A 24,876-nucleotide genomic window follows, 5' to 3' on the forward strand; every position below is an offset into this window, starting at 1 on the left:
TAGGCTCTAAAGTTTTACATTGTTTTATTTTTGAATGCAGTTATTTTTTGTACATAATTCTACATTTGTAAGTTCAACTTTCATGATAAAGAGATTGCACTACAGCACTTGTATTAATTGAAAAATACTATTTTATTTTTACAGTATATTTATAATAAAAATAAATATAAAGTGAGCACTGTACACTTTGTATTCTGTATTGTAATTGAAATTGACATATTTGAAAAATTGGAAAACATCCAAAAATATTTATGTAAGTAGTATTCTATTTTTGTTTAACAGCGCAATTAATCGTGATTAATTTTTTTAATCACTTGACAGCCCTAATTTAAAGATTAAATTCATTCTTCTCTTTTCCCTTCATCACTTGCCCCAGAAACTTGCCTTCACTCATGAATGAAAGCAGGCATGTGAAGGGTTCTGCAGAGAATACCAGAGCAAAATTAACTTGAAGAACAGATGAGGCAGGTAGCCTAAAGACAATGTGCTTGTCAGAACACTTCAGGGGCTAACAGGATCTTTCTCCAAAGAGCCACCAACTTTGGCAGATTTATAAAGCCAAAGAATTTTAGCGACTGATGCGGATGGGGAAGCAAGGTGGGCTCTAAGGGCTAATTTAGGACAGGGGATGCTGACTGGGTCAGAAGACCATTTCCCTAGGCCAACCTTAACTCAAAGGGGGAAAAAGACTTGCAGAAAGGAGGCAGCACACTGAACAGTCTCTTCTCCAAAGGAGGAGCACCTTTCACCCACCAAAGCTGCTTCATTTGGGACAGAGCTCCAGTACTAGCATCCCCAGCAAAAAATTCCCCTCACTGGCTCCTCTGTTTCTGACCTATAATCACCTGCAATGAGATGTGGCAGTCAATGAAAATCAGCACTGAAGTGGCTAGGCAGAGTTGTGTAAGGCCATTTCAACAGAGCTTGACAAAATTATATTTGTCTTCATTATCTGCAGCCAGTTTTGTGCATGTCAAAACAAATGACAACTTAGTTACTTATATCTTGATTTGAGGAAATTCAGCCATTTAAGCATCATATTGGTACCAGAAAGACCATTAGTCTTTAATATTGAAGGAAAATACTGTTAAATGTCCTCAGATAAGTCACAAATAAATACAGATTAACAGCAGAGGAAATTCAGAGCAGTAAACATATTCTAAATGTCTGAAAAATTGAGGCTATTCAAGAAAACAGATTTTTTTAAAAGTGCAAATATAATGTGTGATCAAAGATTGCTCAAATACCTTGTTTTGCTGATTCAGATATTTTTTCAAATTTCTGACAACATACTTGCTGAGTGGTTTCAGCTTGCAGCACATCTTTATTTTTTGCTCTTGCTTTATCCAATGCCTTATTAGCATTTTCATAATCCACTAGTGACCTAGATCTTCTATATAGGAGATCCTGCAAAAACGAAGTATAAGACTGTATAAAATCTACAATTACCTACTGTTGGATATCTTCAATTTTAGCCCTCAGATCAGAGCGTAGACTACCTCGTCTCAAGATTTTCATTTTATTCCTGCTTGTTAAGATTATTCTAACTTTAGTCATGTGAATATAGCAAAACAGATCCTTCCACCCCAGCAACAAAAAGGAACATAGAAATTCCCACATCGGATCAGACAAGTGGTCTCATCTAGTCCAATATTCTGTCTGACAGTGGCAAACACTAGAAGCTTCAGAGGATGTTGCAAGAAACTCCGGAGAAGACAGGTATGGGGAATTCCATGTCCTCCCAGAAGATTAGAATCAAACTATTGTTTAGAAATAGTACTAGCCTTGTAGGAGCTGGATTTTATAATGTACTATGAGAATTAATGTATGATTTGATTTCATCTTGTCAGCCACCCTTTTTTGAATAGCAGAAAGGAATGACAGACCAGAGCAATCCTTATGACTAATTATGGTCCTCCTTTTGTTTTAGAATAAGTTATAGAGCTATCATGGTTTCCTATATGTATTACAAATTAGGAAGTAAGAGACAGGATTCTCTATTGTGTCTATGTTAAGTAGATTAGAGGAACGTTGAAGGCCTGGGTCTCAACGTAAATTGTCTTGGTTATTGATTGTAAAACTTAGCAAGGTTTAATTTGCAATGCCCTGTTGCTCAATATAAAATACTACTGTTTGTATTCTCAATCTGTTTGTGTGAATGAGGAATGTATGCATTAGAAAAAGAAAAGGTGTGAAGGTCATTGTTATAGCCAGAATCAAGGAAGAAGGAGTGAAGAAACTTAAAGTACATCAAAGAATCATCAACACACATCCATAATGAAGGGCAGATTGACGACCCTGAGGTAAAGGCTGGCACCCCTAAAGACAATTGATTAAATCGGAAGAAAGGACAGGATGACCCTCTCGGAGGTGTATTGGAATGTTTACGCCAATTAAGAAGTAACTGGTCACAAAGTGACACAGCAAAATCCATAGGCTTCAACAAAGAAGAAAACCTATAAGAACAGGGTGCTTTGCCATAGGACTTTGGGTTCGTCTTGCCACGCTCCAGGAGCATTGGATCGCGACCGACAGAACCTCGCTCCCCTCTGCGACCAATCTGGCTGGCCACTAGATTATCATTACTAGTCCAGAGTCTGGATCAATCATCACTGCGAGGGAGAGAGAGAGAGAGAGAGAGAGTGTGTGTGTGTGTCTGTGTCAAGCATATGCTAACTGTGGTAGTCTCAATAAATGCTGTGTGTATTTACCTTTCCCTAGAAAGATTCCGTGTGCTTTGTATGAGCATAACAGCGTTCTGTATTAAAAGAATGTAAGCAGCCTCCATCACCACCACCACCTTTTTCTGAATGTGGACAATTTTGTAAACTGCTTCTTCAGACTGTTAGAAGGAAAACAGTCTCCTCCAACACAAAGCAAACAGTTTTGGAACCAACTTTGCCTATAATAAAGTTTTAATTAATTTGTTGTTTTAATTTCAATGATTTTAGAGTATATGAAACAGTTGTCAAACTGTATGACTAATTTTCAATTAAGCGCAACAGTTAGAATAGTTTGTGAATTATAAGTAATTTACAGAATTTTTCAGTCACTCCTTCATTGCTTCTAAATCCACAAATGATATTTAGCCTTGCAGATGGGAGCAAACAAAATTTTAACCACCATTTTCTTAAGAATGAAGATCCAATGTCATACTGGGGGAGGAGGGCAAAAATTCACAGGCTGGAGATTTTAATATTTTTCCTAATCCACTGAATTAGTGTAATTTACATTCACTTAGGTGATCCCGAAATAGTGCACTACTTGAAAGAGTATCTCATTGAACATAAAGCACATATTCACCTTAGCAGCTTGTGATTCCCTTAAATAATATTTCAGAAGGTCAGAAAGCTTAAGGTCTTCATCTGCAGATACCCGTGCCTCTATTTTCTGGAAGGGAAAAAAAAAAAGTGATATGCCCTTCTCAAAACATCTGGACTCCAATTTTTCATTTGTTTGATGCAAGTACAGGTGCAAATACTCGCAAAGCAATAGTGCATGACGCACACAGATATTACCACTCAAAAAAATCAAGGTTTTTAGCATAATGTGCTAGTTATGCCTGTTTATAGGAATGTGCTAGGTATGCCTGTTTGTCTTATAGGAAGCCAGTTTTTAACAGGGACATTGTTCCCACTTTCAATGGCATTTATTGTATACTGAAAAAGGTAGAGAAGTTCAACCAGCCTTAGAGGAAAATACACATTCTCATCATATGATCTCAACAGAACATCAAAATTCTGTCTTAACTCCATAACAGCTATTCAAGTGCAGATACTCTTCAAAGAGACCAATTCCACTGTATGAACTGTCTGGAAAGATCAACCAGTTCTGTACAGTTGCTGGCACCTACCTTCATCTCCGACATCTATAGTGTTAAAATGTTATTCCCGTAACACATCCAGCTTTGACCAAATCAGTAACTGTGTTCAAAAGGTGCACTCATGAAGTTGAATCTCAGTGATGAGAAGGCAATAAACTGATTCAACAGTCTTTGAATAAAATATGTACCTAATACAGTATTGCTGTACCCGTATGTAGTTAACAGAACAGGGTAAATCATTTATCTGAAGAAGCATTCCTGATTCGGAAAGTCTTCATTATTCCATGTCTGCATAAACCAATAGGTTTTAAAATATTCATGTTTACTAGCTATTTACATAACTAATTTGCTGACCTCTCAAATGATTGTTACTCAAGATCCCAACTCAATATTTTTTAAATTTCCTTTTCCATTAGTGTCCTTTCCACTCAATCTACTGCACTATACTCTTATTCCTGATAGCGTTCTCATGGGATAGTATAACTTGGAGGCAATCTTCCTGTATGCTCTTTCAAGTGCAAGTCTTTTAAAATCACTTGTGTTGCAGTAAGACAAAAACTTTGAGCACTTCTTAACATTTTGGAGGACTAGCTCCCCTTACCTGGCAAAACTAATGTCAGGCCACAAGGTAGATAAACTATATTCTTTGAAGAGCTCTGTGTAAGCTTGTCCCTTTCACCAACAAGTGGTCCAATAAATATTACCTCGCCCACCTTGACTCTTTTTTACCCTTTCACACAGTCTACAAAGTCATTTTGAATGTAGTTTTATTTAAAGACTAAACATTTACTTTAAAAAGCAGTTTGAAAATCCTAACACACTATCTTCCTCCTCACCACTGCCCAATGCTCAAATACTTATAATAAAAAACTCATAAGCTGATCAAAAGACCACTGACTCCAAGATACTAATTGTCAATATCATGGCACAAACTGGGATATATTATTACAAACAGAAGTTTACTTCTAAAAATTGATTTAATGATACATACCCTTGTTTTGTCAAATAACTCTGATACCTTCAGAAAAAACCTGGGAAGGAAACAGATACGTATTATGATTTTAATGGTTTTCAGTTCAATTGCCAAACAATGATCTAAATAACCTGATCACAAAACCAAGATTTGGTACTGCAACTGGTGTATAGTATTACCAGAACTGAGGTGAATTGACAAATCTCTGTACGTTACCTTCATATATAGCTCCTTCCTGCAATAATGCCAAGTACAACTGATATGCTAAAGCCTTCATTTTCACAAGCAAGTTTCACAGAACATTTTTTAAATTGCCTATGTTTAAGTGTGCAGAGTCCAAGAGTACAATTTAGTTCAGAATATCAAAAGACCATTCAACGTATTGGACACAATTACCAAAAGCTTGAGTGAGCACAAGTCTCCATATGGATGCATACCTCTTGTTTTCAACTCTAGGGAAAGAATGGGGATCCACAATGATGCCACTTTTCATGATCGCTCTGCTGTGACTATGACAAAGCGTGCATATACCCAGATCTTAGACATGCTCTTGTCATGCCTTACAATCTGCTTGCTATGCATATAGAAATGGTCAGGGAAGAGAAATAAACCATTCTTTTGGATGTTATTCTTTCTTATGGACTCATTCCATTTCGATAAATGAATAGACATCCACCCTGGGTAGCAATCTGTCCCATAATTTAATCACTTTTAATAAAAATCTTACTTGCACATATCTGTGGAGTCCTGCGTTCCTAATGTATATAATGAAGAACCAATTCTATTACAGTCATCTGCAACACCTAGAAAGAAAAAAGGACTTAAGACTGAATATTTCTCTCTACTCTTGTATGAATATTATTTCAAGAAGCACAAGTTATTTTTTCAAAACTGAATGCTTTTCTAAAAGGTATGCTCTAGTTCAATCAGGAGTTATGGGCTTGATACAGGAATTACAAGATGAAATTCTGGGAAGCAGCAGCCCCAGCTCCCTAGCTCCAGGCATTGCCTCCACTCTGCTCCAAGCCCCAGTTCTGCAGCTCCATTGGCTGGGAACTGCAGCCAATGGGAGCTGCAGGGGTGGTGCCTGGCTGCCAGCAGAGGCAGCATGTGGAGCTAGGGAAGCTGAGGGAGGGAAGCCCCCTCCAGGTAAGCAGCAGCCCCAACCCCAAGCCCACCCACACCCAAACTCCTGCTGCTGCGCAGCAGGGGGCCCAAGACTGCCCCAGCAGCAGCCAATGCAACTGACCCAGGGATTGCCCAAGCGGCTCCTGGGCCAGCCAGACGGGGCTGCTGCAGAAGTCACGGAATCCGTGACTTCCGTGACAAACACTATATACCACGGTGTGGACACAGCCTGCTTTTCACTGCAGCATGTAGCTACACCTACCCTACATACCCCCACCAGTGGTGTGCCTTTCAGCTTTCAGATATTTGACACAACTGGAAATTTCTTGACTCACTTTACCTTGAGAATATAAGAACGTTAATATTATTCTTGTTCTGATGGTACTTCATTACAACAGATTGCAAAAAAAAGATATAAAAAGTCTGTAGCATAGACCTTGTATTAACAGATTGATTTTTGGACCACCTTCCCTCTGACTCAGTACTGTATATCAGCCTATAATAGCTTATATAGCAGAGTAATATTCAGAAATTATGTATTTTAATCAATCTAAATCAGTGGTTCTCAAACTTTTTTTTTTTCCACGGACCACTTGAAAATTGCTGAGGGTCTCGGCGGACCACTTAATGATCTTTCCAAATGTTGTTTGTACCATTAGCTAATTATTGTAAAGTGCTTTGGATAAAAGCACTATATAATAAATAATAATAATAAAAGGGTTTTTTGTTCTACAAATAAAAGCACACACCTCTGCTAGATGTGAGTAAAGTTTAGTGAAAAATACAAGAAAGTTAAGGGTCTGGTTAAAATGGAAACTTGAAACCACTTTAGACAGGAATTTGTAGTCAGGACACAGGGCCATTCTTACGGAACATAAGTCATAAGGGCCTGGATCTCACTAGCAATCTGGGCTCTTAACGCAGCTATGCAGAATGCAATCTTCAGAGAAATTGTACGAAGACAAGTCTGACAGGAGTTTGAACCAGGGCCTCCATTAGCTTCATAAGTACCGGTTTCAGATCCCATTAACAAAAGTGGTTCACACAGAAGAAGGATTACATGGAGCAAGTCTTTGGCAAACTGCATTACTGCAGGGTCAGCAAAGGTCAACAGTCTATGCACTAGAGAGTGGAAAGTTGAAATGGCAGACAGATGAAGGGTGGTGGCTAATATTTTTGACATATCTGTAGCAGAAGACCCAAAATCAGAAGTAATGGAAGGCCATTTTGGATCTACTCTTTTCTGACTTGCTCAGAAGGAAAATCCCTTCCATTTCATCAAGTAGGTTTTCCTGATCAACGGCTGCCTGTTTTCCAATATAACCTCTTGACTTTGACAAAATACTCAATCTAGTGTTCCCAGAAATCCAGAAGTCTAGCTGTCAGCCTAAGAAGAGAATCAGAATCTGGGTGAAGAATCTTGCCCTAATTCTGAGACAAAAGTTCTGGTAAACTGGGATGCAAGATTTGCAGTTCGGTTCTCAGTTCTAGGACAATGGAGAACTGAAATTGCATAACTCAGGCTGGAACTAAACAGCACCACCTTGGGTTGCAAGTCTCGAACAGTGAGCTGAGGTAAGCACCTCAACACACTCCACAGATGTCAATTACTATTACCAAGGGAGGCATATGGAATTGTCCTCTGGCAAGAAAGCTCGGAAATCTAATCCCCACCTTTGTGCTGGGATTAAAAAGGACTCTGTTTATGTGAATCCCCAAGAATACTGCGCTTTTCCTAGGGCAGAAGACACTCCCTATGAAGACCGAACTCTTATAAGCCAATCACAGTTTACAGCAAATATAGATGTCCTTTCCCCAGTTCTTCCCTGAGAAAGTGCTACTTTGAGCTACTGCAGAGGTGCGGCTGTCACCAATCTTTACATCTTTAACATGGGCAAAAACAGGGACTTCACCCACTTTTGCGAGGCCCATAAGCAGTCACTTCTTGCAAAGGGTCTTTGACATTAAAGTGCCCTTTTAATGCAGATTCTACCAGACTCCACAGCTTGCTCCTTAAGTCTCTTCCAACAGCAGTTTAAAAATGACCCTACTAATCTTTTCAGGTTTCATAAGAGAAAGCAAGATAGATCAAACATCTATTCAAATTGTGACCCTCTCCCAGATACCAGACATTGCACATAACCCTCAGTGACCAGTGTCAAAGTGTTTTATGAAGCGCAAGGCTTGAAAGGCCTGCCTTCCTAGTCACCTCACCATGGTGCCATTGTGTCAGCAGACCCTAACAAAAGGGAAAGAAAAACAAAGATAAAACAGAACCATACTGAAAAAGGATGGTATGGCAGTGCAAAAGAGCTGAGCCCCGATGACCCTTGAAAAAAAATATGCAAACACTGGGGGAAAAAAGAGCTACTCTTAAAAAATCCTATTTAATTGTTCACAAACAAAAATACCTAGAGAGGATAAGGACAAACCAACCCAATGAGGGATGCATCAAGAACACTGAGCTGTGCCATCCCACTGCTCTTTTAGCAGTTTGAAGGACATAGGTGGGTCTATGCCTGCTTTTATGCCCTTGGAATTCACTGAGTGGAAGAGGGTGGGTGCACACATGGCCCCAACAAACACTGCTTACTAGAAGTTTCCAAGCTGATTAATACCAATGGCACCTTCCAAGACTGAAGCTGGGCAATTGCAGAAGGAGAAATTTATTTCCTTCCTGAACTTAAGGTCGCCAATAGTCCCCAAATTTTGGTATGCCAAAATTTCCCAAACCTCTCCACTCCCCTGACATATTATGACTGCCACTTTTGGTTGAAGGAGCATAGATGAGTTTGAGGTTGAGTAAAGAAATTTAATTTCTTGTGTGGCACAAATTGAATCCAGGTAACTGCAGGCAGATCTAAAGTTCTCCCCACAGGTTTATGACAGAATTTAATCATGAATGTAGCTGTACCACCCACCTCTGCACTTTAAAATTCATAAAATTTAACTAAAGGTTAAATACATGTTTCAGTTATCCCCAAAAGAGACGGTATGAAGACAAACTGTCTCCAGTGTAAAAGCAGATTATTCTAATTCCAACTGGCCTAGTACAGCATTAGCCATGGGGAAAACGGCACTCTCGGCAAACTTGTGTTTTGATGCCCCAGGCCTCCGCTGCCTCCCCCGATCCACCATTCATTGCCCCAGCCCCCATTGCTTCCCCCGCCCTACTCCCCATCACCCCTGGCCCCTGCTGCCTCCCCAGGCCCCGCTGCCTCCCCCCACGATTGCCCCAAGTTCCCTTCCAGGACCTTGCACTCCAGGCCAGCTCTGTTCCTTGCCACTTGACCATGGTGTCCACCCAAGCATTAGTTACACCCAGAGATATGTTATTCCAAGATCTGATTAGTCTTTGGTCCACCAATGGCTATTAGCCAGGATGGGCAAGGATGGTATCCCTAGCCTGTTTGCCAGAAGCTGGGAATGGGCGACGGAATGGATCACCTGATGATTACCTGTTATGTTCATTCCCTCTGGGGCACCTGGCATTGGCCACTGTTGGGAAGATACTGCCCTAGATGGACCTTTGGTCTGACCCAGTAAGGCCACTCTTATGTTTACTTCTGCTTGCATAAAGACATTTGTACTCCCTGATAATTTTACTCTTCCTTGCATGTGAGGCAAGTTATCAATGGAAGGTCATTGCAAATCACAAAGAATTAGAAAATTTTCTAGTGTGTGCTACAATTAATGGGGCTCCCCCCCAGAGAGCAGAAACTCACTTTTGTGTGATCTTGTCATTTTATCAGATTTGCCAGAAGCATCTTTGACTCGGTTATGGTATTCTACAAGGAATGTTCTTTCATGTTCGAAGAAGTCATCTACATCCTAAAATACAAAACAGTATTTAGAACACCGATTCAGCTGTCTATAATAATGACACATAAAATTTAGTATACAATCATGACTGTGTACAATTAAATACTTTATAATACGTGTAAGTGAACTCTGTACTTATTTTGTAAAACACCCTATATGAAAGTCAGTTTCTATTTCACTAACCTGCCAAGTCCTGCAAGATTTGATGTTTGCCTGCAATGTTTTAGGCTTTATGATAATAGGTGTTGCACCTACCTAGAATCCTGAACACATGGTTAGCAGATAGGTGAAAGAAAAACTGATTTTTAAGAGGTGGTGTTTCATAATGCATTTGTAATTTACTAGGGTGGTTGTAATAAGTACCTTCCACCTCTAAGTCACCAGTTCTATTATGACTCAAACCAGCAGTGAAGGAGAAGGTTCATTACCATCCATCTGGTTAGTGAAATAGTTAGATATCTGGTCTCAGCTGCAGTATTGCATCCAGTTCTGGGCACCACACTTTGGGAAAGACGTGGACAAATCAGACAAAGTCCAGAGAGAGCAACAAAAATGATTAAAGATCTAGAAAACATTACCTACGAGGAAAGATTAAAAAACTGAGTTTGTTTAGTCTGGAGAAGAGAAGACTGAGGGGGGATACAACAGTCTTCAAGTATGAAAAGGTTGTTATAAAGAGGAGGGTGATAAATTGTTCTCCTTAACCACTAAAGACAGGACAAGAAGTAATGGGCTTAAATTGCAGCTAGGGAGATTTAGAATAGACAGTAGAAAAAACTTCCTAACTGTAAGGGTAGTTAAGCACTGAAACAAGTTGCCTAGGGAGGTTGTGGAATCTCCATGATTGGAGGTTTTTAAGAACAGGTTAGAAAAACACCCATCAAGGATGGTCCAGATCAGTGGTTCTCAACAAAGGGTACGTGTATTCTTGGGGGTATACAGAGGTGTTCCAGGGGATACATCAACTGATCTAGATATTTGCCTAGTTTTACAACAAGCTACATAAAAAGCACTAGCAAAGTCAGTACAAACTAAAATTTCATATGACTTGTTTATACTGTTTTATATACTTTATACACTGAAATGCAAGTATAATATTTATATTCCAATTGATTTATTGTATAATTATATGGTAAACATGAGAAAGTAAGCAATTTTTCAGTAATAGTGTGCTGTGACACTTCGGTATTATGTCTGATTTTGTAAGCAAGTAGTTTTTAAGTGAGGTGAAATTTGGAGTATGCAAGACAAATCAGACTCCTGAAAGGGTAGTCTGGAAAGGTTGAGAACCACTGGTCTAGATCAGTGGTTCCCATACTGGGGTTCGTGAACCCCTGGGGGGGTTCGCGAAATGTTACAGGAGGTTTTCAGGAAAAAAATTCCCTAATGGCGGACAGAGCTGTCCCTAGGGACCCTGGGCACCACGGGTCACCAGCCCAGAGCTCCTGGACTTCCAAGAGCTAAGATCAAAGCAAGCATATCTATCACACTGAGGAGATTTAAACGTCAAGACTCCTTATAAGAAACGGAAACGGAGGTGGATATTTTTTTGCTGTTTTTAAAATTAAATAGACAGCTAGTATTGTTCTTCATAATAATTTTAAAAACAAGTTTACGCTTCGTTGTGACATGCGTTGTTTGCCTGGACTGCTCAAGACCTGAATGTTTGTGTAGGAGGAACTCTTTGAGCTGGCTTCTTAAATACCTTCCTGCTGTTTCACATCTGATACTCTTTGATGAAACCTAGATGGACCATTGTTCTGACCCCATACAGTCATTCTTATGTTCTTAACAAAAGCAGGTATCAGAGTTATTCATTGGGGGAGGGAAATGGCCCCTACCCACTCCACCCCCCCAACACACATACCCACCAAAAAAAAGTCTGGAGAAGGGATAAAACAGTGAATGCCCTCCCTGTGAAGCAGCTAGATAGTTCTGGAAAGTGATTGGGGTAGGGGTGGGAGGAGATCCAAAGCCTCTTTCCAGCAGGCAGACATGCAACTTTAAGGGCATGTCTTCAATGCCGGGGTAAGTTGACCCAAGTTACGCTACTCCAGCTATATGAATAACGTAGCTGGAGTCAACGTAGCTTAGGTCAACTTACGCCGGGGTCTTCACCGCACTGCGTCATTGACAGAAGACGCTCTCCAGTCGACTTACGTTCTTCTTCTCTGAGAGCTAGAGTACCGGGGTCGACTGAAGACCATGTTGCCACCGATTTAGTGGGTCTTCATTAGACCCACTAAATCGACACCTGCTGCATCGATTGCAGCAGCGTCAATCTCCCCATAGTGAAGACAAGCCCTAAGATTACAATTCCTACTATCCAGAAGAGAATAATAATGAATGATGAAACCTCCAGAAAGGGTCTTCTCAGTAGTTAGTGTTGCAAGGGGCTAGGCATCTCATCAAGTTGCTACACCTGGGCTTTGCTGGTGCGGCCCCAAGTCCCTCCACCTTCACCTCTTTTGTATCTACCTCTAGCAAGTGTATAATACATTTGTGAAGCCCTGAAATGTACTTGGCATGCATTTGGTGTTTGTCTCCTTTTGTAAACATATTTGATTTCAGTTCAAAGAGATACAGTTTCAAAACATTACTAAACATTTTATTAACATTGCTAGAGATGAATCACCTTTACTCCTGAAACAATGACACCATCTGCTGATTTAACCATGTTTTTAAAGAAGTCTTCAAGTTTCTCTTTCTTGTTTTTCCCACGAACACTCAACTGAAAGACAATTTCACATCTCAAGTTAGCATGTTCTCTGAAGACAATAAAAGCAGTGAATTCATTTTTGCACTTAGAGGAGCTAGAAATTATAGTAGAAACTGCAAGTCTTGTATCAAGTTGATTTCTGTTTGCCTAGCAGTCCATTGTATAAATAATGTGGACGATGCACCAAGTATTACTACGACATTTTGCATTGTACTAGTTATTGACCAGACTTCCTTTAATATCTAATGTGAGTTTTGGGAAAACATGCAACTCCATAGTATTTGGGAAGAATACTGAATGTATCTGTATCATTTCAACTACATTCATTCTCAAATGTCCTCATTTTTTACACACAATGAAAGGAAGCTACTGACAAGTTAGCTAATGCCACTAGGTTCTGCTCTTCCTTTGCTGCTTACAATTGCAAATTACTTCATCTTCAGGAACTTCTAATCCAATTCCTTCATGCTTCCACTGAAATCATCCTTCCCACACCATCTCCTCACATCCTTTCTGTCCACCTAACTTTCCAGATCTGTGTGGCCAGAATTCCTGTACCAGCTGTGCGTCTTCTGCAGCAAGTACTGAGTTGACCTTCTATATATCAAAGAACCAAAAGTCATGTTTCAAGTTAACAAAAAAAAAAAATCAATTACCTGAGGTTTGGTTTTAATTTTATTTTCAAATTTTCAACATTGAAGGTAGTGCAAGATATATACACCTCTACCCCAATATAACGCTGTCTCGGGAGCCAAAAAGATCTCACTGCGTTATAGGTGAAGCCGTGTTATATCAAACTTGCTTTGATCCACCGGAGAGCACTGCCCCGCCCCCCCGTAGCGCTGCTTTACCGCGTTATCTGAATTCATGTTATATCGGGTCGCGGTGTAGTTACAATTAGTTATTTTAAAAAGTAATTGAGGCACCACTATTTAGACAATATACACCATCATCTCAGAAATAGGTTTTTAGGCAAGTTACAATACATAACAGCGTCCACTTCACTAGCCCAATATTAGGATTCCAATTCCAACGCAGTATGAAGACAGCTTGTATTGATTACTTCTCCATATATCTAACTAGTTTAGCGATCATAAAACTATTCTGCTTCTCAGAGATTTTTGTCATCTTGGCATAATATTTAACAACCATGTTAAGCTACAGATTATTCCTCAGTATAACAGAACCTTTTACCCATCATAATTTTTAATCAAAGAGTTACTGTTGGAATCCTGTCTTGATGAGAACTAATCACACTCAAGTTTTACAAAACCGTGATAATGGCAGTTTGTTTCATCATGCTCTCTCTTTCAAAACACCTGAAATCAATCAAGAGAATGGGTCAGAAAATATCTTCTTGAGCCATAGCAAATGGTGACTGATTAAAAAGTGTTGCTAGTCTCCCATAAATATTTTTTATGACCGGGCTACAGTTCAAAAACTATAAATTAGGTCCTGAATACCAATTTCCCAGATGGCAGAAAAATGAACTTTGACAGGGCCAGCTAATTTAATTTCTTAAATTCTAAATCCAAACAGGTTTGATTAAGGAATCACTGTAAATTATTTCGGGAGATAAGTGTTCTACCCATTTTCAATCGTATCATGAAAGTACATCTTGATTACTTTTGCTACTGAATCAGTTTTCAATACTCACATCCTGATTATATTCCAAGAAGACATGGAAATTTAAATCTTTTCTCAAGATAGGATGTGCTGCCACACGACACAAGAACACTTCATGCATTGCAACTGTCTTCTTGAATATTGCCAGATACTCACTGGAAACAAAAAACAAGTACAGTGACTACACAATAAAGAATAAAAATTCCACCTGAAACAATTAATTTTTGATTAAGCCGACTGCGGAAATTAGAAACATCCTCGTACACAGACAAAACTAAGGAGTGCTAAAATATTTTACCCTAACCTTTGATGTACTTGTTGTTAGTACATTATGTGGTATTTAATGTGTGCACTAAGAAGGTAATGTTAATACATGGAGAAAAATTTAATCCTTTATCATATTACATAAGCAGACATATAGAGATAAATACAACAAATATTACAGGTCCTTTAAATGAGGATACAAATTCCATCTCTATGTTAGTTCCACTGGAAGTATAACCCCATTTAGCCTTCCCATAAACTAACAAGATGCAAAACTGTACAACACAAGCAATCATATAGCCTATTCTGAATAGTCCTTCCTCTATCGCCATCTTGCCTGTTTGCTCCCCTCAACTCATTTGTCTGTATTTTGTCCATTTAGCTTGCAAGCTCTTTGGATCAGGAATCTTATTCCATGTCTAAAGTGCCTAACACATGTTGGGTTCTATATACACGGATCTTTTGCTTAATTTCACTTTTAGAACAGTCGTAAAATTTAGTACAATAGAACCTCAGAATTACGAACACCTAAGAATGGAGGTTATAACTCTGAAATGTTTGTAATTCTGAACAAAACATTATGGTGGTTCTTTCAAAAGTTTACAACTGAAGAGTGACTTAATACAGCTTTGAAACTTGACTATGCAGAAGAAAAATGCTGCTTTTAACCATCTTAATTTAAACAAAACAACCACAGAAACAGGTTTCCTTATCTTGTCAAATCTTTTTTTTATCCCCCCCCCCTTTTTCTTTTAAGTAATTTATGTTTAACACAGTACTGTACTGTATTTGCTTTTTGTTTTGTCTCTGCTGCTGCCTGATTGCATACTTCTGGTTTCTAGTGAGGTGTGTGGTTGACCAATCAGTTCGTAACTCTGAGGTTTTGCCATATATCAAAAGCCAAGTACCATGTTAAGTCAGTTGCCCAGTTCAACCAAACTAGGTTTTAAGGCAATAACTGGAGCTTAGTTTATGGTGCAAACAAAAGATTAATCAGGAGGAGGAGCATCTACTCTTATAAATACTAGTTTACTACAGTTTATTTTATTTTGTAAATTCAATTAACTGACATGTTTAGTAAACTGCATTGATTGTACAGAGATAAGAGGAAAGGGGCTTCTTTTATTCCCCCTCAAGTTAACAATGAAATGGCTTAGATAATTGACACACTTGCTTCCACTACGTGCAAGGAGGGATCATAAGATTTACATACCAGCAAACCAGCAGGATCAGTGTTGGGAGGTGTTTGATCTCTGTGAGAGCAGTAGTCATTCAGTGAAGACAAAAAAGAAGGATGCAGAGGATGGAGGTGGCAGTAGAAGAAACCCCAAGGTTTCTGTGTTATCCAACCCCTAACCAGACCACAAAAGAATCATGATCAGGGCCGCTGGAAAATCACAGATTCTTCAATATTTATTGTGCTCTGCTAATTTCCAGTTTTCTGGCGTATGAAGTACAAGTGTATATTTCCTCTGCTGTCAAACCATCTCTTGCACACCAGTCTAATACAGTACTTTTAATACACTAGCTCACAGCAGCTGGATGCTGAGAAGTGCTAATTATTTTCTTGCCAGTTCAGTGTTTTGGATAGAAGTAATCTAGTAGCAGTGTAAATATACACATGAAAACTGAAATCAGGAAGGGAGGAGAAAGAGCAAAGAGGTCCATGGATGAGATAAAAGAAAGGGGATGGAGTAAGGAAAAAGACTTTCCTATATGACTCAACACAGAGTACTAAACCTTACAACAAATCCTCCAATCGCTATTAACTGCATAACCAGGGAAGTCACTATTTCCAAGAAACTCTCCTACTGTAAAATTATGTATTCCCAATAAAAAAACATGTCAGGCAGTTAACAAATTTCCAGTTCTGCAGAACAGAAGTTTGATAATTGCACATTAACAACTAACTACTGTGGTTGTACAAGGTCCTATTAGTTCACACAGATGTGAGAGCTCTTCTACCTCGCCTATGTCTGTCACTAATAGTAACTAAAGCTAGAAAGTAAAATTTGCATTTTTAGTTACTACTAGGGCACATGCAAAGAAAGCAGCTCAATCCATATTCATGGTGAAACAAAAGGTTTATACAAGTACATAGTAAAAACAGAAAAGCAGGTTATCAAAGTCTGATTGAAACTGCCTTCATAAGTGATCTGTAAAGGAAAAGGTTAGTTAAGATCTAATACCTCACCTTTACAGTTTATTCTTGAAGGATTCTTTGTAAAAACAAAACAAAAAAGCTAACTTTGTTTTCCATTTTCAGTGTGTATTTTTATTACCCCTTTATACAATTCCTACAATTCTGGGCAATAATTTCTACAATTTTCCTGATGGCTCTGATCATGATCATTATGATAACACTGGTTACGTGGTAACTGTGGATGCTCAAACCTGCATCTTCCGGAAGGGATCACTGTTGTGAAATGATTAGAAGCATGGAATAGCAGAGAGCACTAAAAGGCCATTGAAACACACACACACACACACACACACAGCACTGAATAAAATATACATACGCTTCCAGTTCTTGTTTCATCTTGGTGAACTCTTCCTTAGTCATCGATCCTTCTCCTTCTCCAAGTTTCTGTAGTTTTTCCCTTGAAGCATCAAAGTCAGGCCTAGGGGGTGCCGGTGGAATCTGTGAAATGAGTCAGAGTACTTTTGAATTCCTCACCTTCTTAGTCAAAGCTAAAGCCCTTCAAATAAGGGCACAGTAATGCCTTGTCTACACTACACAGTTTTATTGACAAAAGTCGGCTTTTGTCGACAAAACAGTGGAGGTGTACACACTGAAAGACTCTTCCCGCCGACGTAACTCCTCTGCTATGCTGACATAATAAAAATCACCTCTATGAGTAGCATAGAGCTTTTCGCGACACAGTTAGAGCGATGCAGCATCAGTGTAGACACCTCAGTTGGTTATGTCACCTTAACTGGCCTCCAGGTGTCCCACAAAGTCCATCATGACCGCTCTGGCCAGCGGTTCAAACTCTGCTGCCCTGAAGGTACACAGATATGTGCCCCGCCCCTGTTTAAAGGCCCAGGAATTAGTGAAATTCCTCTTCCTGTTTGCTCAGTGTGGACAATTTATACAGCATCTTCCCAGCTGACCATGCTGGCTTTATGCAGCAGATGCTCTCCCGCATGGAGCACACTAGAGCTGTTGGATCTGCTGAGTACATGGGGAGAGGAGGCGTCTATGCAGTCGCAGTTTTGCACCAGTCATAGAAATTTCGAAACCTACGGGCTGATTGCTAGTGGCATGCAGGAGAAGGGGCATGAAAGGGACACACAGCAGTGTCATGCTAAAAATCAAGGAGATGAGGCAGGTGTACCAAAAGGCAAGGGAGGCCAACCATTGCTCTATAAGGAGCTGTATGCCTCCTTGGTGGCAACCCCAGCTACATCATCAAGAGCCCCATGCATACTTTGGAGAGCAGCCAACGGACTCGACCCCAATGAGGAAGTGGAGCTGGAGGACGATGTGGAGCACTGGCAGGGTCGTCCAGTGGTGCAGCAAGTCAGGACCTCTCCGCCACTCCAGAGAGGTCTAGCCAGTCCTAGCACTCCAGCTCTGCATCCTGCATGCCAGGAGAGGGGAGCTCCAGTAAGTGCTCATTTTGCTTTGATACTGCATGGTGAGAGGAGATTGAGCTCTCATGTACTTTTTTATATGGTAGGGATGGATAAGAGAGAAATTAACAACAAAGCCCCATCTACGCAGTGGGGTCACAGCAGAAAAATTTGTTAATGTACACAGGGATGTCCTGGGAATCCTTCATAGAAATCTCTAGGAAGCTTTCCTGTAGGTATTCTGCATTCCTCTGCCGAAGGTTCCTTGGGAGACCTGCCTTGTTTCTCTCCCTGCTATACGAAATTTTGCCGTGCAACCCAGCAATTATTTCTGCAGGGAACAGAGCGGCACACAGGCGAGCGGCAAACAGAGTTGGTTTGAAGCCACACGCATGCAGAAGATGCACCCTTAGGAGTGAGATATAAGATTCGATTACGCTAGCCTGTGGAAAAGGGTACAAATATTCAGAATAGGCTCGCTGGACACTTATAGTAACCCACTTCGCAAACCACCCTTTGTCCCTTCTTGCCCATTCTCCCTTGCCCACCCCACAATCGGGACTCGTGCTGACCTCTGTGTTAGCCATGGGACAGTGAGAAAGAGGTGTGTGTACATTTTGTGATTCATGGCTGGGAGCACATTCATAATACTGTGTCTGTTCATTGTTTCTTTGGCTTCTGCAGATGTGCCCTTGAGGACCTACTACTCCAAAACAGCAGAGCGCCTCCATCAGATAAGGTAGCAACCCAGGAAGAGTAAGGAGGATATGTTTCACAAAATGCTGGATTCAACAGATGCAGCACATAGCCAAGCCAGAGCATGGAGGGAGACAATCAATGAAAGACTCAGGCTTGATAGCCATGAAAGGACACAGGGGCAGGAGCAGATGATAAAGTTCCTGAAGGGCCAGACAGAGATGTTGAAGTCCCTTATTAACCTGCAATCTGAGCACATCCATGCCCAACTCTCCCTCCTGCCACTACAGAACTCCAGTCCATGCCCGCCCCAAACTTTCCCACCACATTTCTCGCATGTTCCCAGTCCCTCACAGTACTCCGTGCATTCCACACGTAGGGACTGATTTTCCAACGAAAGCTGGAGTTACACCCAGCTGTGAGAGCTCTACCGTGAGACTGTTCCTCGTTTTCATATTCCCTATTTGATCAAAAGTTTGTTTTATCCCATTATTAAAGTTGAGTCTTTGAAATAAAATGAGTCTTTATTTGTGATATACATACATCGCTCAAACACAGTGGCTATAAGTAGCAATATTTGCTCCTTGCAATTAATGATCAGGAAGCAAGCACTACAGGCAGCAAGTAAACATTGCCTGGCCAAATGCATCATATAAAGATGCATTACTGGGAATCACTGTCAAAATGCTCCTTCAAAGCCTCCCTGATTCAAATAGCCTCCCGCTGCACCTCTCACTTCACAAGTATTATGCAGAGTACAGCAGGCCGCAATGACCATCAGAATATTATCCTCATTGAGGTCTAACCGGCCAACAAGACAGTGCCGGAAACCTTTTAACAGGCAAAAGGCCTATTCAATGGTCACTGAGCACCTGCTGAGCCTGTTGTTAAAGTGCTCCTTGCTGTTGTCTAGGTTCCCAGTGTAAGGCTTCATGAACCACGGGAGCAGGAGGCAGGCGGGTCTCCAAGGATCACTATGGGCATTTCCACATCCTCCATTAGAATCTTCTGATCTGGAAAGAAAGTCCCAGCGCGCAGCTTTCTATAAGGTCCAGTGTTCCGAAAGATGCATGCATCATGCACGTTCCCTGACCACCCCACATTTATGACAGTGAAACAGCCATGGTGATCCACCAGCACCTGCAGGATCATGGAGTAGTATCCCTTTCGGTTGTTGTACTCCATCACAAAATGGTCGCGGGCCAAATTTGGGATATGTCTTCCATCTATCGCCCTGCCGCAGCTAAGGAATCCCATTGCCTCGAAGCCATTTATTATTTCCTGCACATTACCAAGAGTTACAGTCCTTCATAGCAGGAGGCAATGAATGGCCCTGCACATTTGCATCTCCAACCTCCCCCCGGTGGATTTTCCAATTCCAAACTGATTTGTGACTGACCGGTAGCAGTCTAGAGCTGCCAGCTTCCACACAGCAATCACCACTCCCTTTTCCACAGTGAGGGCAGCTCTCATTCTGGTGTCCTTGCACCACAGTGTTAGGGCAAGCTCCACACACAGTTCTAGGAAGGTGGCTTTGCGCATCCAAAAGTTCTGAGGCCACTGCTCGTCATCCCATGCATGCATCATAATGCAATCCCATCACCCAGTGCTTGTTTCCTGAGCCCAGTACCAAGACTCCACTGTGGCAAACTGTTCCATGAATACCAGCAGCAATCTTGAGTTATTTGTTTCCCTGGCAGACAGCAGGACAGACACCACTGATTCACTCTGTTTCGCAGCCCATGAAATACTGCAGTACCAGCCACGTTGCGTTCATAATGCTCATCACCAGAATGGTCAGCACAGCTCAGGATCTATGCTGTCAGGCAGAGACAGCAGGCACAGAGTTTACAAAGGCTGCTGAAAAATGGCACAAAACGAAGTAGGAAGCCCATGAAATGATGGAACGGAAAGAACTGCATCACAGGATGGCGAGCATGTCCCCATGATTCACCGCGATCGGTTCCTAGAACTCCCAGTGGCAAAGGGTGACAAGTTGCACAGTGGGATAGCTACCCATGATGCAATGCTCTCTCTGTCGATGCAAGAGCAACGATTGTGGACGCACTCAAGCCAACACAAAGAACACTATGTGGACGTACTCCACCGATGTTATTAAAGTGATTTATGATCGTCGACTTAACGCTGTAGTGTAGACATGGCCTAAGTTGCTTAAAACTTTTTAGACCTGAACTCCTGCTGTTCTCCTCCCTGCTCATTGTTAATACCCTTATGGCCAAAAGTCACCTGATGAACAATTTATGGAGCATACTAGCCCAGTGCCCCATTTTCAAGTCATGGTTTCCTTTCACATTACTAAAATATTATTTTCTGGGTCCAATAATCTACTTACAGCTGGCCTTATGAAAATTAAACACCATTTCTGATTCACTTAATTAACTTCTGTTAACTATTGTGATGTTTCTTTTAAACAAAGGGGACATTGTCAAGGTATTTTCAAAAATTGTTTTAATGCCCTCCGTTCATATTTTCTGAAAAAGCATGAAATTGGAGTCATTTTTCTACCATTCATTGCACACTAAGTTGTTATTGCTAGGCTGCTGGCATTAAAAAATATGTTTGTTGGAAAAGAGATACGAACTTCACATACAGTAAATAAAGATACAGTAGGTAAAATTTTGGGCCATTTAACCTTTCAATTATTTTATAATATGGTGCACTAAGTTAAAACAATTCATCTAAACTGTTCCTGAATTACTAAGGCTATGTCTACACTATAAGCACTATAGCAGCACAGCTGCAGCTATCTTGCTGTAGCATAGACACTTTCCACAGAGACAGAAGGAGTTTTTCTGTCGCTATAGTAAATCCACCCCCGTGAGAATTCTTCCATCCACCCAAAGGTGTCGATACCAGGGCTTAGGTCAGTTTAACTACATTTCTCAGGGGTGTGAATTTTTCAACTAGACTGTACACCAGGAAGCAAAAGTATGCTGAAGTCTAAACATGTTAATATAAACTGTTTAGGAACAACTTCTCATTTCACTTTAAGCCCTTACTATGCAACTCAGAAAAATTAATCTCAAAGCATTAACAAACCAGCAACCAGCTGACAAAGGGCTGGTCTACACTGAAAATTTACATCTGAATAGCTAAGTCTCTCAGGAGCATGAAAAATCCACACCCTTAACAGATGTAGCAAGGTCAACCTAACTCGGAGTGTAGACTGCGCTAATTCTTCCATTGACCTAGCTACCGCCTCTCAGAGAGATGGATTAACTACAGAAACAGGAGAACCCCTCGTCGCTGTGGTGAGTGTCTACACTAAAGCGCTGCTGGTGTGCCTCTATCATATTAAATATAGACATAGCCTAGGATAACAGGTTTATTCTTCTCAAGTACCTCTCACCTCTTCCATTTCAGGATTAAAAATTAATATGATCAGATTTGTGATCAATTAAAATGGTGCATCAGGATGGACAATGTGCATAAAAGTATTAAACAAAGATTTTTTTTCCCCTAAAAAAAACCCAATATTTTAGTTTTGAATGCTTTTAAAAAACCTTCAATTAAATGTGTAAAAGATATTATTTTGACATTAACATCAAAAAGATAAACGTCAAATATTTCCATTTTAAATCAATGTATTCATGTTAACGCTAGCTGCATTTACAATTACTTCTTTCATCATGTAACTAACTACTTCGGAGACATCCATTCCCCGAAGGCCTGAAATAAGCCCAAAGGGGGAAGTCCTCTAAATTATGTATTATGTTTTCTTTGTCCTACTTTAAACCACATACACTATTTTCTTTGAATTAATCCAAAGTGAAAATTGATTCTACTCCTCCTAGAGTAGAAAATGGATTCTACTCCTCCTCCTCCAATTAGTAATGGAACAAAATTCCAAGAGCACTGATGACTTTACAGCTTAATACTGAACTCTTGCCATTCCAGCTACAAAGGAAACAAAAAACTCAACTCAGCAAACAATAAGTTAAACATTAATTCCTGAAAACAGGAATGCCAAGTTTCACAGTTCACGTGTCTTCTATGTTTTAATACGTTTTAGACTAAACGACACAGATGCAACATTAGGCCACTCAAAATTCTTGGAGCAAAGACGAGACAGGCACAATGCAAAAAAACATGTTATAACAAAGATTACACTGGCTCACCTAAGAATTTGTTTCAACATCTGACTTTGTGAAACTGCCTAACGCAATGTAGTAAAACTTCAGGGCCTGATTTTGAGAGAGGAAGAGCACCTATAGCACCTATTAGCTTTAAATGATATAGTGCTCAGTACATGTGATAATCAAGTCCTCAGTCTACAGCTTTTTATAAAAGAACAAGACAAATAAAATGAAAGGTTTAGAATACTTACGATGTAGCCTGCATAGTCTTCATTTTCAACAAAGGAATCATGAAGCCAGATAAACTCCTCGTGTTGCCGAACAACAGAAAATTCGTTTTGTTTAAAATTTGGTAAAGAACTCTGCAAAGAAGGGGGCTTTTTTCAGATTTAAGTATTCAAATGTTTACACTACTATATCATGTTCTATAATCTCAATGCTGAAAAGTAGTCTAAACTAGAAGAACAGTAAAACAACCTTAAATTCTACTAAAAGTAAGCTGCATCCTGAGTAACAATTTATCTTCTAAATGTTTTGTAAAATAAAAGTAATCTATTTTATAGTACTAACATCATGAAACGACAGTACCAATATACCATCAAATCAATCTATAAGTTACTTAGAATATTAAAAAGTAAACCTGAGGCAGAACATACTACTAGCCTGAAGTACATTGTTCAAGTCTGTAGTGAATAATGGAGAAAACAATGTACACCACACTGAGGAATACAAGAGTGTATAGAAAGGCTCCAACAGCAAGCCTGCCACTAATTTAACAAAGTAAGTGTGGGAATCAAAAGGCAGAATACAATAATCTATAGAGAATCTCAAGTAAATTCTTGTAAGTAAGTTATGGTTTTACCTTTTAAATCAACATTTTTTGAATATTGAATTTTCTTTGTTGATTACTTGAGGCTGACAATGTATCTTGAATGACAAACTATTACTTTCTCATTTTTTAGTTAATTTATTACAATTACACATCATCCAGATACAAGGCTGGGTTTACCTTGGTATGAACAGTGAATTTCACTTTGTCCCTCTCGCTCAGAGCATCTGAAATATCCACTTGCAGGGCAGCATCAGTCTGGAGATCTACATTTATTGCTCTAAGCTAAACAAAGAACAACAGTTTAGACTTAATAAAAACTAAACGAAAATAGCACTTCATTTCTCATTCAGCTCGAGCTGATACGGCACTGATGGGCACCCTTATAACACAACAGATGGAAAGAACAAAACTACAAAATGTAAAAAATATAGCCATTGAGAAAACAAATCCCAACCCACATTTCTTGCAGTGCACAATCATGCATGGCCATTTCATCTATTATGCTTCCCTGTTTGTGCCCTATTATTAGTATTTGCATTTCTCATTGTATATTGTTTGTTAACTTGCTCACAATTCAGAAAAGCAAAAGAGACTGTAAATTTTAAAGATTTTGAATTCTAAACAGATGGATTTTTTTCCAAATTTTTACATTATTTTATTATTTACACACAACTCTAAAGAGCATGTAATATGAATGGATAACTTTAAAGGTGCCCTCAGGGGGGAGAGGGACAGTTTATGCTTTTTGTTTCTTTATGATAGTCAAGGGAATGATTTATTTTTAAAAAGGCTTTTCAATTTTTTTTTTTATTTGAAACTCTCATCTTGTCTACCTTAGAGAATATGGATAGCCAGAGATGTGTTAGGATTATCACAAATACTATCCATCGCATTAACTGACAGGATAATATTTTTATTCAGACTGCATTAAAACGCCTTTTGTTTCTGACATCTATTTTTAACTAAACACCCCAGGCCTTTAGTTATGGGCTGAGAAAGCAAAAAAAATTACCTAAGAAATCCTCCAACTTGCCAGGAAAAGCCAGACTTTACATTACTGATACTGGTAAGGTAAAACAAGCTGAGAATTTTGAAACCGTACACTTTCAGACCTTTGTATAGAAGCAAAATGGGCACAAACTCAAAATTTTATGTATGTCTACTGTAGGTCATGTGTAGAGTGGCTCTAATTTGAGGTTTCAATAAGTCAGCCTGAAGATTCTCACAATCTACTAAGAGGAAGTGGATCTAAAGATTCAATTTAGGCCAAATTTTTCAATAGTTAAGTCTGGACCCACAAAGACAAAATTCACAGTCATG

The 24,876-nt window shown here is 39.8% G+C and overlaps 1 protein-coding gene across 1 annotated transcript in view; it reads right to left on the reverse strand.

The window, feature by feature from the left end:
* Window positions 1-24,876, reverse strand: part of SNX6 (sorting nexin 6) — a 47,184-nt gene that overhangs the window by 15,916 nt on the left and 6,392 nt on the right. Inside the window, exons 3-12 of the mRNA XM_054026659.1 lie at window positions 23,734-23,838; window positions 22,976-23,086; window positions 16,875-16,996; window positions 14,123-14,246; window positions 12,382-12,477; window positions 9,650-9,755; window positions 5,524-5,599; window positions 4,815-4,854; window positions 3,304-3,390; window positions 1,248-1,407 (exon numbers count right to left, since the gene is read on the reverse strand). Of these exons, the coding sequence (XP_053882634.1) occupies window positions 1,248-1,407; window positions 3,304-3,390; window positions 4,815-4,854; window positions 5,524-5,599; window positions 9,650-9,755; window positions 12,382-12,477; window positions 14,123-14,246; window positions 16,875-16,996; window positions 22,976-23,086; window positions 23,734-23,838 (1,027 nt within the window). The remainder of the gene's footprint in view (window positions 1-1,247; window positions 1,408-3,303; window positions 3,391-4,814; window positions 4,855-5,523; window positions 5,600-9,649; window positions 9,756-12,381; window positions 12,478-14,122; window positions 14,247-16,874; window positions 16,997-22,975; window positions 23,087-23,733; window positions 23,839-24,876) is intronic.

Source organism: Malaclemys terrapin, chromosome 4 (assembly GCF_027887155.1).
Source record: "Malaclemys terrapin pileata isolate rMalTer1 chromosome 4, rMalTer1.hap1, whole genome shotgun sequence".
Taxonomy (NCBI): Eukaryota; Metazoa; Chordata; order Testudines; family Emydidae; genus Malaclemys; species Malaclemys terrapin.